At 40.3% G+C, this 16,332-nt stretch overlaps 1 protein-coding gene across 4 annotated transcripts in view; it reads left to right on the top strand.

The window, feature by feature from the left end:
- LOC122561022 (probable JmjC domain-containing histone demethylation protein 2C) overlaps positions 1-16,332 on the top strand; it is a 289,853-nt gene that overhangs the window by 196,318 nt on the left and 77,203 nt on the right. For 2 of the 4 annotated variants that reach the window (XR_006314885.1, XM_043712303.1), the window contains one exon: positions 1,589-3,540. The exons of the other annotated variants lie outside the window; for them this stretch is intronic. Coding sequence is in view for 1 of the 2 variants with exons in the window: in XM_043712303.1 (XP_043568238.1) it covers positions 1,589-1,645 (57 nt within the window). In the remaining variant the exon portion in view is untranslated. Of the gene's footprint in view, positions 1-1,588; positions 3,541-16,332 lie in introns of those variants that run through there. 4 annotated transcript variants of the gene reach the window in all.

Below are 16,332 nucleotides of genomic sequence, written 5' to 3' on the forward strand. Positions count from 1 at the left end.
AACTATAAAATGACAACACAAAGGTACATAGGGCTCTTGTGCATGAAACACAGAAAACTAGTGCACAGTGCAGCAGATAATCAGGAAGGCTAGTGGAGAGTTGGTCCTTATTTCAAGAGGGTTGGAAATAAGCATTAGATTAGAATCCCTACGGTGTGGAAACAGGCCCTTCGGCCCAGGAAGTTCACACCAACCCTCCGAAGAGCAACCCACCCAGACCCATTCCCCCATTACTCCACATTTCCCCCTGACTAATGCACCTAACCTCCACCTGGAACACTGTGGGCAATTTAGCATGACCAATTCAGCTAACCTGCACATCTTTGGACTGTAGGAGGAAACTGGAGCACCTGGAGGAAACCCATACACACATGGGGAGAATGTGCAAACTCCACACAGACAGTCACCTGAGGGTGGAATCGAATCCAGGTCCCTGGTGCTGTGAGACAGCAGTGCTAACTACTGTGCTGCCCCAGTGAAGATGGGAAACAAGTACTCATCCGGGATTTGAAACCTGGACCCCTTGCATCTCTACACCATGAAAAGCCCAAAGCAAGACTCATACCCCTCGACCAACGAGCCACAGGCTAGGGAGTAGGGAGTCTTACTGCAACTGTACTAGGTGCTGGTGAGACCACATTTGGAGAACTGTGATAAATTCTGGTCCCGTTATTTAAGAAAAGATAGCATTTCATTGCAGGCAGTTCAGACAAGGTTCACTAGGATGATCCCAGATATGGAGGGATTGTCGAATGAGCAAAGGCTAAACACATTTGCACACTGGAGTCTAGAAGAGTGAGAGGTGATCTCATTCAGAATTTCAGTATAACTTCAATGGTATTGGCGCCTTTCATTAGGGATTAATGCCCTGATGCAATGCACTGATGTGTCACTGGCATGGCAAGCTTATGTATCGCTGCTGCAGCCCTCATGCATGCCTTTGTCAGCTCTCGACAAGAATATTCTGGTATAGTACTTTGCTGACTGACCTTCAAATCTTTCCTCAAGAAGCATCCACCTGTCCAAAATATCATAGATATTGATGTTAGACCTCAACAAGCCTTTGTATTTTTAATTTCACAAATTATAATAATTTCAAATCAGCTCCTCTTAGTTGCAATATTGGATGAACAATTAACATTGTAGAGCCTTTTTTTATGGAGGTATTCAAATTTTTGAAAGAACCAATGCCACCAGACACAAAATTATTCTAATTTCATTCTGATGAAAGATCACTGCTAATGCTATTTTTGTCTGCACAGATATGCTGTAAGACTCCAGCATTTTGAGTTTTTATTTCAGTTGATATTTAATTGAACTTTCTGTGTAATCTTGATTCATAATTTCAATCTCAGTTGCAAAGATGATGAGCTTTAAGGTTCTGAGTACGGAGACAAAGGGCTCATATCAATTCTGTTGATTTTCTTAGAACGTTTTCTGTTTAACTTTGGACAAAGGTACATTGTCAGATATTGTGTACGATCACATTTTCATCTGGTTGCTGATGGGCAGTGCCAGAGAAATATCACGTAAGGTTGTAAAATTATAACAATATTTGATTTATGTAATTCCCCACATTTCCCTTCAGATGTTGACCTCTTTAACCAGGACAGTACAAATACTCCCTCTTGTTCTTGCGACATAACTAAGGACCCTCGAAAATGAAGACAATCAAGTTGGAAAAAGCTGTCAAAGTTGAGCAGTGAAAGTACAAGCTGTCCACTGTTGGTTCATAGATCACAGAAGAACTTGGTAATAAAACCTTCAATATGGAAGACTAGAAAATTAGATAAAACAGATATTTCAGCCTAGTCTTCATTTTCTTGCCAAATGCTGACAGTTCTTTCAGCAGAGTAAAAGCTGTACAAATGTCAGGTCTTACAAAAACACATGAGAATACTGAAAACTTATTTGTGGTCCAAGGTAACATCCAGTGGACTTAAATTGTTTAGAAACCACGGACACTTGAAAATTACAAACAAGGAAAGCCTCAAATCTCCAGGTCTGTATGCAAGTATAAAATGGGACACAAAGCTATGGTTCAGGCAATAACGAATGAAAGCAATGGCTTTTGTATTGCTGAGGTTTTTTTAATCTAATGTACAAAAAAGTAGAGAAACCCCATTCATATTTATTCATCTCCCTCCCAGAAACGGAAGGCTAGCATGCATGTCTCCATTCTGAATAACACATGAAATACACTGATGTGACTGACACTGCCTCAAGATTATTAACATAAGACCATATGAAGGCACAGAAGTAGGTGATTCAGCACATCGAGTCTCTGCAGCCATTTCGTTAAATAACAGCTGGTGTGACAACCCTCAACTCCAGTTTTCTGCCTTTTCCCTATATCCCTTAATTCCATCACAGGTCACAAATCTATCTATCTGAATATACATAATGACCCAACATCGATAACCTGCTGTGATAAAGAATTCCACAGATTCACTACCTTTTGAGAGAAGCATAGAATCACATTTGTTGCTGCAATATGCGCCCCACACCCTAATCCAGCAGAGAGCCACTGCTGCACTTGGCACGGTACTGATGAGTCAGGAATCATAAGTGCTGACATTTCAAGAGGGAATTCTGATGGAAGCAGATTTTCAGCATTTTGGTTTTGCCTCTGAAATTGAGGGGGTTTCACACTTGACTGAAGAGAGTTGTTCTTTGGGAATGGAGGAGCAACAGAAAATAAGAGAAGTAGGGGTCAGCAGACTGTGGTTGAAGCAGAAGAAGTATACCATTGATATTTGCAATAATGAAGAACAGACCACAATGAAATGCACTTTCTTTTGGACGTTTTCAATCTAATGCCATATCAGTGGGGTTTTCAGGTTTGAAGCAACAGTGATAACAACAAGTAGGGTAACTGGCAAATCACATAGAAGTATTATTACTGACAGCAAATTAGGCCGTTAGAAACAATGAATTCTATCGGTTCTAATTTGAATTGTCAAATGGTGAATCAATAATTGATTGGATCATTATGGATAAAGTATTATAAACTTGTTTTAAAATGCTAAATTTTATAACAGTGTCAAAATTTGACTTCTCTAAATATGAAAATAGTTTTTCAAGGACAATGAGGGTGTTTCAAAGTAATTATGAATTTAGCATGTCTTGTGAAAACTCCTAACCCATTCAACAAGGAACAGTTTTCTTCAACATTTTTCAAAAGGAGACAACTAACATTATAATCTTCATCGGTTCATTGATTGCTTAGAGTTTGTGTCCTGGGGGACCGTCAGTGACACACCCTCTGGAGGAACATGGAACTACTGACTGCAACTTCTGGACCTTCATATTTAAATGTCTTTGTGAATAGACTTTCAAAATTGCTGTGAGTTTCATTGAATTAACGGTAGTGAATACTGATAGATTTGTACTAATTAACACTACATTATTTGTGTCAGTAATTCTTATTCTTGGACTTGATGCGCGAGTTAGAGCTGTGATCTAGAAGATTTGCTAAGCATTTTTAAACTTATATACTCTGCAAGTTTGAAATAAATTGTTTTATTTGCATAATTAAAACACTGTCACGCATAAAAAGAATTTCTATGAATGTATACAAGTGAAGAGAGTAGCTAAAGTGAACATTGGTCCTTTGAAGGATGAACCTGGAGAGTTAATAGTGGGCAACACAGAATCACAAAATCAATATTTTGCTTCTGTTTCATGGTCACCAGTACTATCTGAACCATAACAGGTAATGTAGAGGTTATAAAAAAAGAGGAACTTAGAACAATTATCATCGCAATGGAAAAAGTATTGAAAGAACTATTGAGATTGAAGGCAGACAAGTCCCCAGGACCAATGGCCTACATCCTCTGGTCTTAAAGGAAATGGCAACAGAAGTAGTGGATCCATCAGTTATGATAGTTTACAATTCGCTGGACATGGGAAAGGTTCAAGTTGAACAATGCTAATATAACATCCTTTTTCAGATAGGGAGGAAGGCAGCAAAAAATAAACTATAGAACAATTAGTTTAACGTGTGTCCTTGGGAAATTGTTGGAATCTATTATTTAGACAATAATAATAGGATAGTCAAAATACAGTTCATTAGAGTCAGCATGGCTTTATGAAGGGTAAGTGATGTTTGACTAACTTGCTAGAATACTTCAAAGATTTAAGAAGTAGTGGTAGATAGTGAGGATCCTGCAGGTGTTGTCTGTCTAGACTTCCAGAAGGCATTTGATAAGATGCCACACGAAAGGTTAAGACAAAAAGTAAGATCACATTGGGTTAAGGATAACTTATGAACTTGGGTAAAGGACCGACTAATCAACAGAAGGTAGAGAGTCACTATAAATGGGTCTTTGCTGATTGGTAAAATATAACTAGTTGGGTGCCAGAGGGTTCAGTCCTGAGGCTCTAAATATGTACAATTTCTATGGATGCAGGGACAGAATATACTATAGCCAAATTTGTAGATGACACTGAACTAGGTGGGGAAGTAAATTGTAATGAAGCAGTTGAAAGTTACAAATGGATGTGGGTAGGTTAGGTGAATGGGCTAGAAATTGGAAGGTGAAGTTTAATGCGGATATGTGTGAGGAATGGAAAGGCAACTTATTTGAATGGAGGTAAACTTCAGAGGGATATGAACATCCTTGTGCATGAATGATAGAAAATTAGTATGAAGGTTCAGAGGGATTAAGGAAGGCAAATGGAATTTTGGCATTTATTGCTAAAGTAACTGTACATAAGTAGGCAAATGTTGCTGCAACTATACAAGACATCTAGAGTATTGCGTACAATTTTGGTCTCCTTGAGGAGGAATGTAATTGCATTGGAAGCAGTTCAGAGGAGGTTCACTAAATTCATCCCAGAAATGAGGGGCTTGTCTTATGAATTGAGATTGTGCAGTTTAGGCACATACTGTCTAGAGTTTAGAAGAATGACAGGAGTTGAAACTTTATTGCTGGAACAGCACAGCAGGTCAGGCAGCATCCAGGGAACAGGAGATTCGACGTTTCGGGCACAGGCCCTTCTTCAGGGCCTGTGCCCGAAACGTCGAATCTCCTGTTCCCTGGATGCTGCCTGACCTGCTGTGCTGTTCCAGCAATAAAGTTTCAACTTTGATCTCCAGCATCTGCAGACCTCACTTTCTCCTCGAAGAATGACAGGAGATCAAGTTGGGCTATATAATATGCTAAATGAGATTGACAGAGTCAACATAGAAAGCATGTTTCCTTGTGTGGGGCTATTTAGGACGAGAGATCATAGTTTTAGATGAAGGAGTTAGCAGATTTAAAACAATTGAGGAGAAATTACTTCTCTCAAGGGTTGTGAAACTGCAAAACTCACTACCTCAAAGTGCAGTGGATGCTGGGACTTTGAGTAAATTTAAGGTTGAGATAGACAGATTTTGAATCGGTATTGGGTTGAAGTGTTATGGGGAGCCTCAGGAAAGCAGAATTGAGCTATGATCGTATCAAATGGCAGAACAGGCGTAAGGTCCTGAATTGCCTACTCCTTCAAGTTTTTTTGTTGTTATGTTCACATTGATGCCATCTTACATTGTGTTGTGTAACACCATCACTGTGCTAAATGGGATTGAAACAGATCTAACAACTCAAGATCTAACAACATCAAGTACCCATGAATTGATGTGGGCCATCAGCAGCAGCAGACTTCTACTCCATACAATCTGCAACCTCTAGGCCTGACATATTTCCATTACAACAAGAGTATCAAGCCAGAGGATCAACCCTGCTACAGTGAAAAGAGCAAGAGGGCATGTCAGGACCAGCATCAGGCATACCTAAAAATAAATTGTAAACCTGGTGAGGTTATAAATCAGGATGATACATGTGTCAAACAATATAAGCAGCAAGTGATAGATGGGGTGTTTCATCAAGGAGCCCTAGCATAACTGCAGTGAATGGGAATCAAGAAGAAAACTCTGCGATGGTTGGAGTCATAGCTGAAACATACCTGGAAATCCGTCACGTCAGCTCCAGAACATCACTGCAGGAGTTCCTCAGGGTAGTGGGCCTAGGCCGGACTTCCTTGGGCTAATTCATCAATGACCTGCCCTGCATCAATGGGTCAGAAGTGAGTATGTTTGCCAATATTTGCTGATAAATGTTTGCCATTTGCGATTCCTTAGATACCGAAGATGTCCAAAGACATCCAGAATTGGGCTGAAAAGTGACAAGAAATATTTGCACCACACAAATGTCAGCCAATGACTATCTCCAATCTAACCACCTCACCTGAACATTCAGTGACATTACCATGATCAACATCTTGGTGTTAGCATTGACCAGAAATTGACTGTATTAGCCATATAAGTATAGCAGTTACAAGAGTAGGACAGAGGTGAGGAATGCTATAGTGAGTAACTCTCCTCCTGACTCCCTGGAGTTTACTCACAATCTGTAATGCTTAGGAGTGTGATGGAGTACTACCCCTTTGCTTGGATGGAGTAGCTCTACCATTCAAAAAATTTGGCACCATCCACTTGATTGGCACCACATCTATAACCATTCAGTTAATCCAGCATTGGTATGTACTGCCTACATGATACACTGCAGAAATTCACCAAAGGTCCAAGATCACTTCATATAGAACAAACTATTCAGTAAATCGAAAAGCCCTGGAGAAAACTGATGCACAGAGAGATTTGGGTGTTCAGGTCCATTATACCCTGAAGGTGGCAACGCAGGTCGATGGAGTGGTCAAGAAGACGTACAACATACTTTTCTTCATTAGGCGGAGTTGGCAGGTCATGTTACAGTTGTACTGTGTTCAGCCAAATTTAGAATACTGCATACAGTTCTGATTGCCACATTGTCCAAAGGATGTGGATGCTTTGGATAGGGTGCAGGGGAGGTTCATCAGGATGTTGCCTGGTATGGAGGGCACCAGCTATGAAGAGGGGTTGAGTAGATTAGGATTATTTTCATTGGAGGTTGAGGTCTACAAAATCATGAGAGGTATAGACAGGGTGAATAGCAAGAAGCTTTTTCTCAGAGTGTGAGACTCAATTATTAGGAGTCACAAGTTCAAGGTGAGAGGGAAACGTTAAAGGGATAGAACAGTAGAAAGTTCTTTACGTAGAGGGTAGTGGGTGTCTGGAACGCAGAGGTGGTAGAGGCAGGCACGAATGTGTCATTTAAAATGTATTTTGACAGATACATGAATGGGCAGGGAGCAGAGGGATACAGATCCTTAGAAAATAGGCGACAGGATTAAAGAGAACATCTGGATCGGCACAGGCTTAGAGGGCTGAAGGGCCTGTTCCTGTGCTGTAATTTTCTTTGTTCCATATAAAAGGACAAGGACAGCGGATATATGGGAACATCATCACCTGCAAGTTCCCCTCCAAGCTACTCACCATCCTGATTTGGAAATATATAATTTCTCCTTTCTGGATATTTCACAGCAGTGTCAATTCCATATGGCAACAAGAAAAGAACTCTTCAAAGCCAATGCCAGCGTTCATTGCAAATAATTGCTCCACAAGAAGAAATTAAATTTTAGAGCTGATCCTCCATTCTCCATGATTGATTCACTGTCCACTACACCACCAATTTTGGTGTCATCTGCAAACTTATTAACTGTACCTGCAGTGTTCACACCCAAATCATTTATATAAATGATGAAAAGCAGTGGACTCAGCACTCTCATGGCTCGCAGGCCTCCAGTCTGAAAAGCATCACCACCACCCTCTGTTTACTACCTTCGAACCAGTTCTGTCTCCAAATGACTAGTTCTCCCTCTATTCCATGTGATCTGACCAGTCAGCCATGAGGAACCTTGTTGGATGCCTTTCTGAAGATGATATAGATCATGTCCACCACTTTGCCCTCATCAATCCTCTTTTTTTACTTCTTCAAAAAACACAATCAAGTTAGTAAGACATGATTTTCCATGCACAAAACCATGTTGACTATCTCCTTGCCTTGCCTTTGTCCTTGCCTTTCCAAATACATGTAAATGTATTTGGCTCAAAGGTAGAAGACACAGGATGGTGGTGGAGGGTTGTTTTTCAGGTTGGATGCCTGTGACCAGTGGAGTGCAACAAGGATTGGTACTTTTCATCATTTATACAAATGATTTGGATGTGAGCGTAAGAGGTATAGTTAGTAAGTTTGCAGATGACACCAAAATTGGAGCTGAAGAAGGTTACCTCAGATTACAATGGGATCTTAATCAGATGGGCCAATGGGCTGAGGAGTGGCAGATAGAATTTAATTTAGATAAATGTAAGGTGCTGCATTTTGGAAAAGCAAATCTTAGAGGGCTTATACACTTAATGATAAGGTCCTAGGGAATGTTGCTGAACAAAGTGACCTTGGAGTACAGGTTCATAGCTCCTTGAAAGTTGAGTCGCAGGTAGATAGGATAGTGAAGAAGGCATTTGGTATGCTTTCCTTTATTGGTCAGAGAATTGAGTACAGAAGTTGGGAGGTCATGTAGCTGTACAGGACATTGGTTAGGCCACTGTTGGAATATTGCGTCAATTCTGGTCTCCTTCCTATTGGAAAGATGTTGTGAAACTTGAAAGGGTTCAGAAAAGATTTACAAGGGTGTTGTCAGGATTGGAGGATTTGCGCTATGGGGAGAGGTTGAATAGATTAGGGCTGTTTTTCCTGCAGCGTCGGAGGCTGAGAGGTGACCTTATAGAGGTTTATAAAATCATGAGGGGCATGGATAGGGTGAATAGACAAAGTCTTTTCCCTGGAATGGGGGAGTCCAGAACTAGAGGGCATAGGTTTAGGGTGAGAGGGGAAAGATATAAAAGAGACTGAGGGAGCAACTTCTTCACACAGAAGGTCGTATGTGTATGGAATGAGCTGCCAGAGGAAGTATTGGAAGCTAGTCCAATTGCAACATTTAAAAGGCATCTGGATGGGTATATGAATAGGAAGGGTTTGGAGGTATATGAGCCAGGTGCTGGCAGGTGGGACTAGATTGAGTTAGTATATCTGGTCGGCATGGATGAGTTGGACCGAAGGGTCTGTTTCCGTGCTGTACATCTCTATGACTCTAAATCCTGTTCCTCGATTCCCTCCCAGCAATTTACCTACCACCAATATCAGGCTCATCTGTCAATGGATAAAAGCAAATTACTGCAGATGCTGGAATCTGAAACCAAAAGAGAAAATGCTGGAAAATCTCAGCAGGTCTGGCAGCATCTGTAAGGAGAGAAAAGAGCTGACTTTCTCAAAGGGTCAGTTAGACTCGAAATGTCAGCTCTTTTCTCTCCTTACAGATGCTGCCAGACCTGCTGAGATTTTCCAGCATTTTCTCTTTTGGTTTCACCTGTCTATGGTTCCCTGGATTTTCCTTACCTCCTTTCTTAAATAGTGGCACCATGTTACCCAACTGCCAGTCTTCCGACACCTCACCAGTCTTTGCCCTATCAATGAATGGGAGCAGTTTTTCCTTGCCCATCTTATACAGACATGATTTAATCTTTCGCACTTTGACCAAGGAGAAAATCCCAGCTTCTCCAAAGTAACTTCAGAGAAAATCCTCCATTCATGGAATCATTCTGATAAATCTCTTCAACATACACTCAGTGACCTGCACATTCTTCCCAAAGTGTGATGACCAGATTGGATTCCATATTTGACTTAGGGAAGTGATGGCTGGTTGGTGTTATCACTAGACTATTAACCAAAGGACCTCGGGCAATGTCCTGAGGATCTGGGTTTGAATCCCGCTCTGACAGATGGTGCAATTTGAATTCAATTAAAGAAAGAAATCTAGGATTAAGAGTCTAATGATGACCATGAATCCATTGTCTATTGTCAGGAACAGCCCATTTGGCTCACGAGTCCTTTAGGGAAGGAAACTGCAATCCTTATCTGGTCTGGTCTTCACATGACTTCAGATCCACAGTAATGTGGTTGACTCTTCAACTGCCCTCTGGACATTTAAGGTTTGCCATTGCCAGCGATGCCTTTATCCCGTGAATGGATGAATGAAAAAAGCTTGACTTGCAGTCGAATCAGAATTTAACTCAAGTTTAGTGAGGCTTGAATTGCACATCTTTGGATCAGACAGGAATGTTTCCACAAAGTCAGATGTCATTTTTGTGACAATAGTAATAATTACTTTAAATTTAATGGATAGCTACTTTCAGTCCAACACACGATAACCGTCGCTCATGGAAACTATCAGCTTATTTTAAAATTGATCTGCTTTGAACTTTTATACAACCAATAGGAAATCCAAGTAAATGTCTCGTTTTGACAGACACGTTGGTCCTGCTAACCAATTGGATTACACCAGTAAAACTTCTTTTAACAGCCTTGAATTGATTGATTCTGATAGGCTCTTTTGCGAGCCACCAGCAAAAGTAATGTTTTTTGTTTGATGCTGATATCTTCAATACAGTTATTATGTTGGCTGGGGCAGTCAACTGTTTCTTATGAAATGCAGAATGCTGGTGAGAAGGTTACAACTGTTTACAGCTTTGAGCCCTTGACCCAGAAACTGTAATATTGTGATACGTGCTTGATGTCAGTGAACCTAAATATCTGAGGCACTATCAAAATGTTGGTTAAAGTGTTAATTTTCAGTGTGTGATATATGGCTAAAGATGGAAACAGAGTTTGTTGGTTGATTTGTTCAGCTTGGAAGTGTTAACAATTTAAATACCAATTACCCACTGATGGTGTCAGAATTGCATTGTACATTTGCACATTTGTGATAGTTTCCTGTGGTGAAAGTACAACTCTTCTGAATACTAATTTTCCAGAGCAGTGAATATCTGCGGTTAATCATTGACTGAAGTGAAGAGGTTGAACTCTGCTAACCTTAGATTATGCATGATTTATTATGGCAAACAGCTTTCTTCTTTAACAAAAGCTGTGTTGATCAATCATTGCCTGAATATCCTGTGAGGCTATAGTATTATCGTCTTGACTTGTAAGTTTAAAACATGCTAATGTTTAGTTAAGTAAGTTCTGTGCTATTTGTTCGAGCAGTCAACTTAATGTGGCAATGGAGAGACTGTTTTTCATTTATTCTTAATATACTGCAACTTTGTAATTATAGCTAGATACTCAAATTTTTAATTGAATATTAATATTAGAATCTGTCCAACTATGATTTTAACTTCAGGTTTCACAAAACAATATTTATTAGTTTATTTCATTAGCAACATGGTGAAAGATTGTAATTCGGAAAGGCATTTGTTTGAGATGAAATACTCTGGACTAAATGTGATTATTCATATTTCCAAGAAAAAGGAACACTCCACAAATTCTGTTTTACATTTGCTTTTGTTGGAAACTGGTTAGATTCTGACAATCTGATGGTGAATCTAATTGGAGATAGCTTATCCCATTGAAGGAAATGGAACTGCTTGGTCAGCTAAATCAATACCTATTTTATTCATTTTGTACTTTTGCAACAATCACAGGTTAATGTTTGACCAGTGTGATGGTACTTTAAGGTCATACAACCAGAATTACACAAACCAGAATTCAATAATGTAATCCAAAGGATTTGCTATTTTTCCATGTTTTATTTTTTGTGTGTTTTTGTAAGCTTGTACGTCGACAAATTGGCAATATTTCAGACAGCTGTGACAAAAAATCAGTCTGTCCATTGGCTATATGATGTGTAAACATGATTGCATTCATACACTTGCTACCCACAAATATCTCTGATTGCATAATTTGTGTTAATAATTTGTAGCTGAAATTGCTGAAGCCATTGTTTATAATTGGAAAAACCATTCTAAAGTCTGCCAACATTTTACAATAAGAGTAAATGTAAACATTTAACTGTCAAGCATTGTTCATGAATAAATTAAGTCAAATCAAATCAATCAACATTTTTTGCAAAAATATTTTGTCCAAGATTTCAAATGAAGCAAAAAATGTATTTCAAGAAATGATTAAATTAGCTGTTTATTTTTCTTTTGTGCCATGTATTACTTTTATGAACACATTTATTATGCAAACCTTTGTCTATCTCCATGCTTGACATTTATTTAATATTTCTGCAGTCTGTCATGCCCCATCTGCTTCCTCCATTGGATACAAAATGGAGGCGTACAGGCATTAGCACCGATGACATCACCATTATTTATCTTTCAATTGAGAGCACACAAACAGATTGCCTAGTCATTGCACATTGCTGCTTGTGAGAGCTTCATTTATACAAATTGTCTGCAACATTTACTCCATTACAGTGGGGAATGTCTGTCAAAAGTATTTCTTTGCTTTAAGACATTCAGTGATCATAAAAAAAGTAACTGTGGCTACCTAAATGATAATTGGAAAAACAAGATCAGTTTTCAGAAGTTACAATCCACAACTTACATTTGTATAACACCTTTAACAAATCAAACATCCTGAAGCACTTCACAGAAGTGGGATGCCGAACCTCATAAGATGCTGTTAGATCACATTGCCAAAGGTGTAAAGCAGGGTTGAGAGGGATATTATGTATGTGTGTGGATGTTTTAGAGTTTGGGCCCTTGACGGTAATGGCACACCCATAAATGGTGAACCCATCTATTCATAAATGCACCTTTATGACTCCAGGCCCACAGCTCCTTAACTGCCTTTTGATTTATGAAGCAAGCCACTCAGTTCAAGGGCAATCAGGGACAGGCAACATCCCATGAAATAGTAAAAATGTGATCCAAAACTTAGCTTGAAGTCAAATATGAAGCCAAGATTGTGAACAGACTCATTTTGTCTCAGACTGTGAGAAGGAAGAGATGTTGTCAGTTGCTAGGGTTGAAAGTTTTGAAGTGGAAGGAGGGGAGAGGGAGTTGCATTTGTGATTACGGCGAATATCACAGCAGTAATCAGAGGTGAAATAACTGAAGGATCATTCAGTGAGGCTTTGTGGGTGGAACTATGAAATAAGGGAATGGTGACATTATTGGGGTTGTACTATAGGCTTTAAAATAGTCAAAGGGAACAAAACTCATTGAGACTCGGGAGACTTTCAGGAGCAAATAGATTATCACTATAGAATTTTAATTTTCCTAACATAAACTGGGATTGCCAGAGCATTAAGGGTTTAGATGGGGTGGAATTTGTTAACTGTGTTTGGGAAGGTTTCCTCAGACAGTATGAAGAGGGTCCTATCGGGAAGAGGCAAAACTCGACCTACTCTTGGGAATTAGGACAAGACAGGTGACGGAGGTGACAGTGGGTACACACTTTGGGACCAATGACCATAGTTCTATTAATTTTAAAATACTAATGGAGAGGGACAAAACTGGTCCACTGGTTTAAGTTCTAAATCGGGGCAAGGCGAATTTTGATGCAATTAGACTGAAGCTTGCAGGGGTTGATTGGAGTAGTGTATTTATAGGTAAAGGGACCTCTGGCATGTGGGAGGCCTTTAAAAGTGAAATAGCCAGAGCTTAAGGTTTATATGTTCCTGTGAGGGCGAAGGGCAAGGTTGGCACAAATAGGGAACCCTGGATGACAAGAGATATTGCGGCTTTGAACAGAAAAAGGGAGGAAGCATGGCTCAGGTTTAGGCAGCTGGGATCAAGGGAATCCCTGGAGGTATACTACGAATACAGGAGTTTACTGAAGAAGGAAATCAGGAGGTGAAAAGGGGGCACAAGATGGCCTTGGCTGAGAAGATTAGGGTGAATCCAAAGAGGTACTTTGAGTACATTAAAGGAAAAAGAATAACTAGAGAGAGAATAGGGCCTCTCAGGGACCAAAGTGGACATGTATGTGTAGAACTGCAGAAGATGGGCGAGGTCCTCAATGAACATTTCTCCTCTGTGTTTCCCATGGAGGAGGATGTGAAGATTTGGGAACTTGCGAAAGTTAGTGGTGATATCCATATAACAGCAAAGGAGGTGCTGGATGTTTTAAAATATATGTAGGTGGCTAAATCTCCTGGTCCAGACCAGATACATCCAAGGACAGAGCAAGAGGCTAGAGAAGAAATTGCAACGGCCCTGGCTGATATTTTTGCATCATCATTAGCCACAAGTGAGGTCCTGGAAGTATGGGTGGGTAGAGAATGTTGTATTATTATTCAAAAAGGGCTGCAAAAAAAAACCTGGGAACTATAGACTAGTAAGTTTAACATCTATAGTGGGTAAGTTAGTTGAGAAAGTTCTGAGGGATAAGATATACATACATTCGGAAAGGCAGGGTTTGATTAGGAGTAGTCAGCATGGGTTTGTGAATGGGAGATCATGCCTCTCAAATTTGTTAGAATTCTTTGATGAAGTGACCAGGAAGGTTGACGAGGATAGGGCGGTAGATATAGTCTTTATGAATTTCAGTAAGGCCTCTGATAAGGTTCCACAAGGTAAGCTACTCTAGAAGGTTAGACTGCATGGAATCCAGGGCGAGCTGGCAAATTAGATGCAAAATTGGCTTGATGGTAGGAAGCAGAGGGTAATAGCGGAAGGATGGTTGTTGGACTGGAGGCCTGTGTCTAGTGGAGTGCCTCAGGGGTCAGTGTTGTTGCTGTTTGTTATCTATATCCATGATTTGGATAAGAATGTACAAGGCATGATTAAGTTTGCTGATTACACGAAAGTAGGCAGTATCGTGGACAGTGAAGAAGGTTATCAGAAATTGCAACAGGACGTTGATCAACTAGGGAAATGTGCTGAGAAATGGCATATGGACTTTAATATAGAGTAGTGTGAGGTCTTGCATTTTGGAAAGTCAGATCAAGGTAGGAGTTTCATGGTGAATGGCAGGGCCTTCAGAAGTGTAGTAGAACAGAGGGACCTTGGAGTTCACGTTCATAGTTGTCTGAAAGTGGAGTCACGGGTATCACAACAGTGAAGAAAGCTTTTGGCACACTTGCCTTCCTCAGTCAGGGCATTGAGTATAGAAATTGGGAAGTTACATTGAAGTTATAAAGGATGTTGGTGAGACCGCACTTTGAGTGTTGTGTTCAGTTTTGATCACCTTGTTATAGGAAGGATGTTATTAAACTGGAAAGAATGCAGAAGAAATTTACAAGGATATTGCCAGGGCTCAGAGGTCTGAGTTGTAGAGAGAGGTTTGACAACCCAGGATATTTTTCTTTAGAGCGTAGGAGACTGAGGGAGGACCTTATAGTGGTGTATAAGATCATAAGAGGCATGGTGGCAAGAGTCTTTTTCACAAGTGGAGGTCCATTCTGGAAAATGATAGGAAACCAGAGCACCCAGGGTCCGCAGTGAGGAAAAGGTCATTTGGACAGGTGATTGGCAAGTTTAAGGAGTCGATTATTACACAAAGGAGGGATGAAATCTCAGGAGGTTTCTCAAATGAGGCCATATGAGTGGAATGTAAAAGCAAAAAGAAGCAGTTTGAGGATGTGTTATAAATCCCTAAACAATTGGAGAGAGATAGAATGACAGACATGGAAGCAAATCTCATAAGTATAAAAATAATAATGTAAGAATAGGAGGAGATTTCGGCTTGCCCAGTATTAACTGAGATGGACCAAGTGTGAAAGGCTAGAGGGAGTGGAATTCTTAATGTGTCCTCGAGAATTTTTTTAAGCCAGCACGTGGAAAATCTCAAGAGCGTAGTGGTGCTGGCCCTCATTGTAGGTAAGGATGCCAGGCAAGTGGTAGACAGCTCAGTGGAGAAACGTTTTGATGATAGCAACCATAATTCAGTAAAATTTGAAGTAATTATGGATGAAGACAATGATCAATGGAAAATAAAGGATCTGAATTGGATCTCAATACGATAAGACAAGATCAAGCTAAAATGTGGAGTACAGGTCGTCCTGCTATAACATGCATTTCATTAATGTGAATTCGCTGTAATGCGATTGATGAATTAGGAACACTTTCTAAATCACAAACTTTTAAAATGTGTTGGTTGAAATGCGATTACATCACCAATACTTTAAACGCTGTTTCAAAAGTGTCATGTTTCTATTCTGTGGGATTGCACAAGAATACAACTGCTGAAAATGTGTTGCTGGAAAAGCGCAGCAGGTCAGGCAGCATCCAGGGAACAGGAGAATCGACATTTCGGGCATAAGCCCTTCTTCAGGAATGAGGAAAGTTTGTCCAGCAGGCTAAGATAAAAGGTAGGGAGGAGGGACTTGGGGGAGGGGCGTCGGAAATGTGATAGGTGGAAAGAGGTCAAGGTGAGGGTGATAGGTCAGACTGGGGTGGGGGCGGAGAGGTCAGGAAGAAGATTGCAGGTTAGGAAGGCGGTGCTGAATTCGATGGATTATACTGAGACAAGGTGGGGGGAGGGGAAATGAGGAAACTGGTGAAACCCGAGTTCATCCCTTGTGGTTGGAGCGTTCCTAGCCGGAAGATGAGGCGTTCTTCCCCCAACCGTCGTTTCGCTGTGGTCTGACGATGGAGGAATCCAAAGACCTGCATATCCTTGGTGGAAT

The sequence above is a fragment of the Chiloscyllium plagiosum genome, chromosome 22 (genome assembly GCF_004010195.1).
Source record: "Chiloscyllium plagiosum isolate BGI_BamShark_2017 chromosome 22, ASM401019v2, whole genome shotgun sequence".
NCBI classification, from domain to species: domain Eukaryota; kingdom Metazoa; phylum Chordata; class Chondrichthyes; order Orectolobiformes; family Hemiscylliidae; genus Chiloscyllium; species Chiloscyllium plagiosum.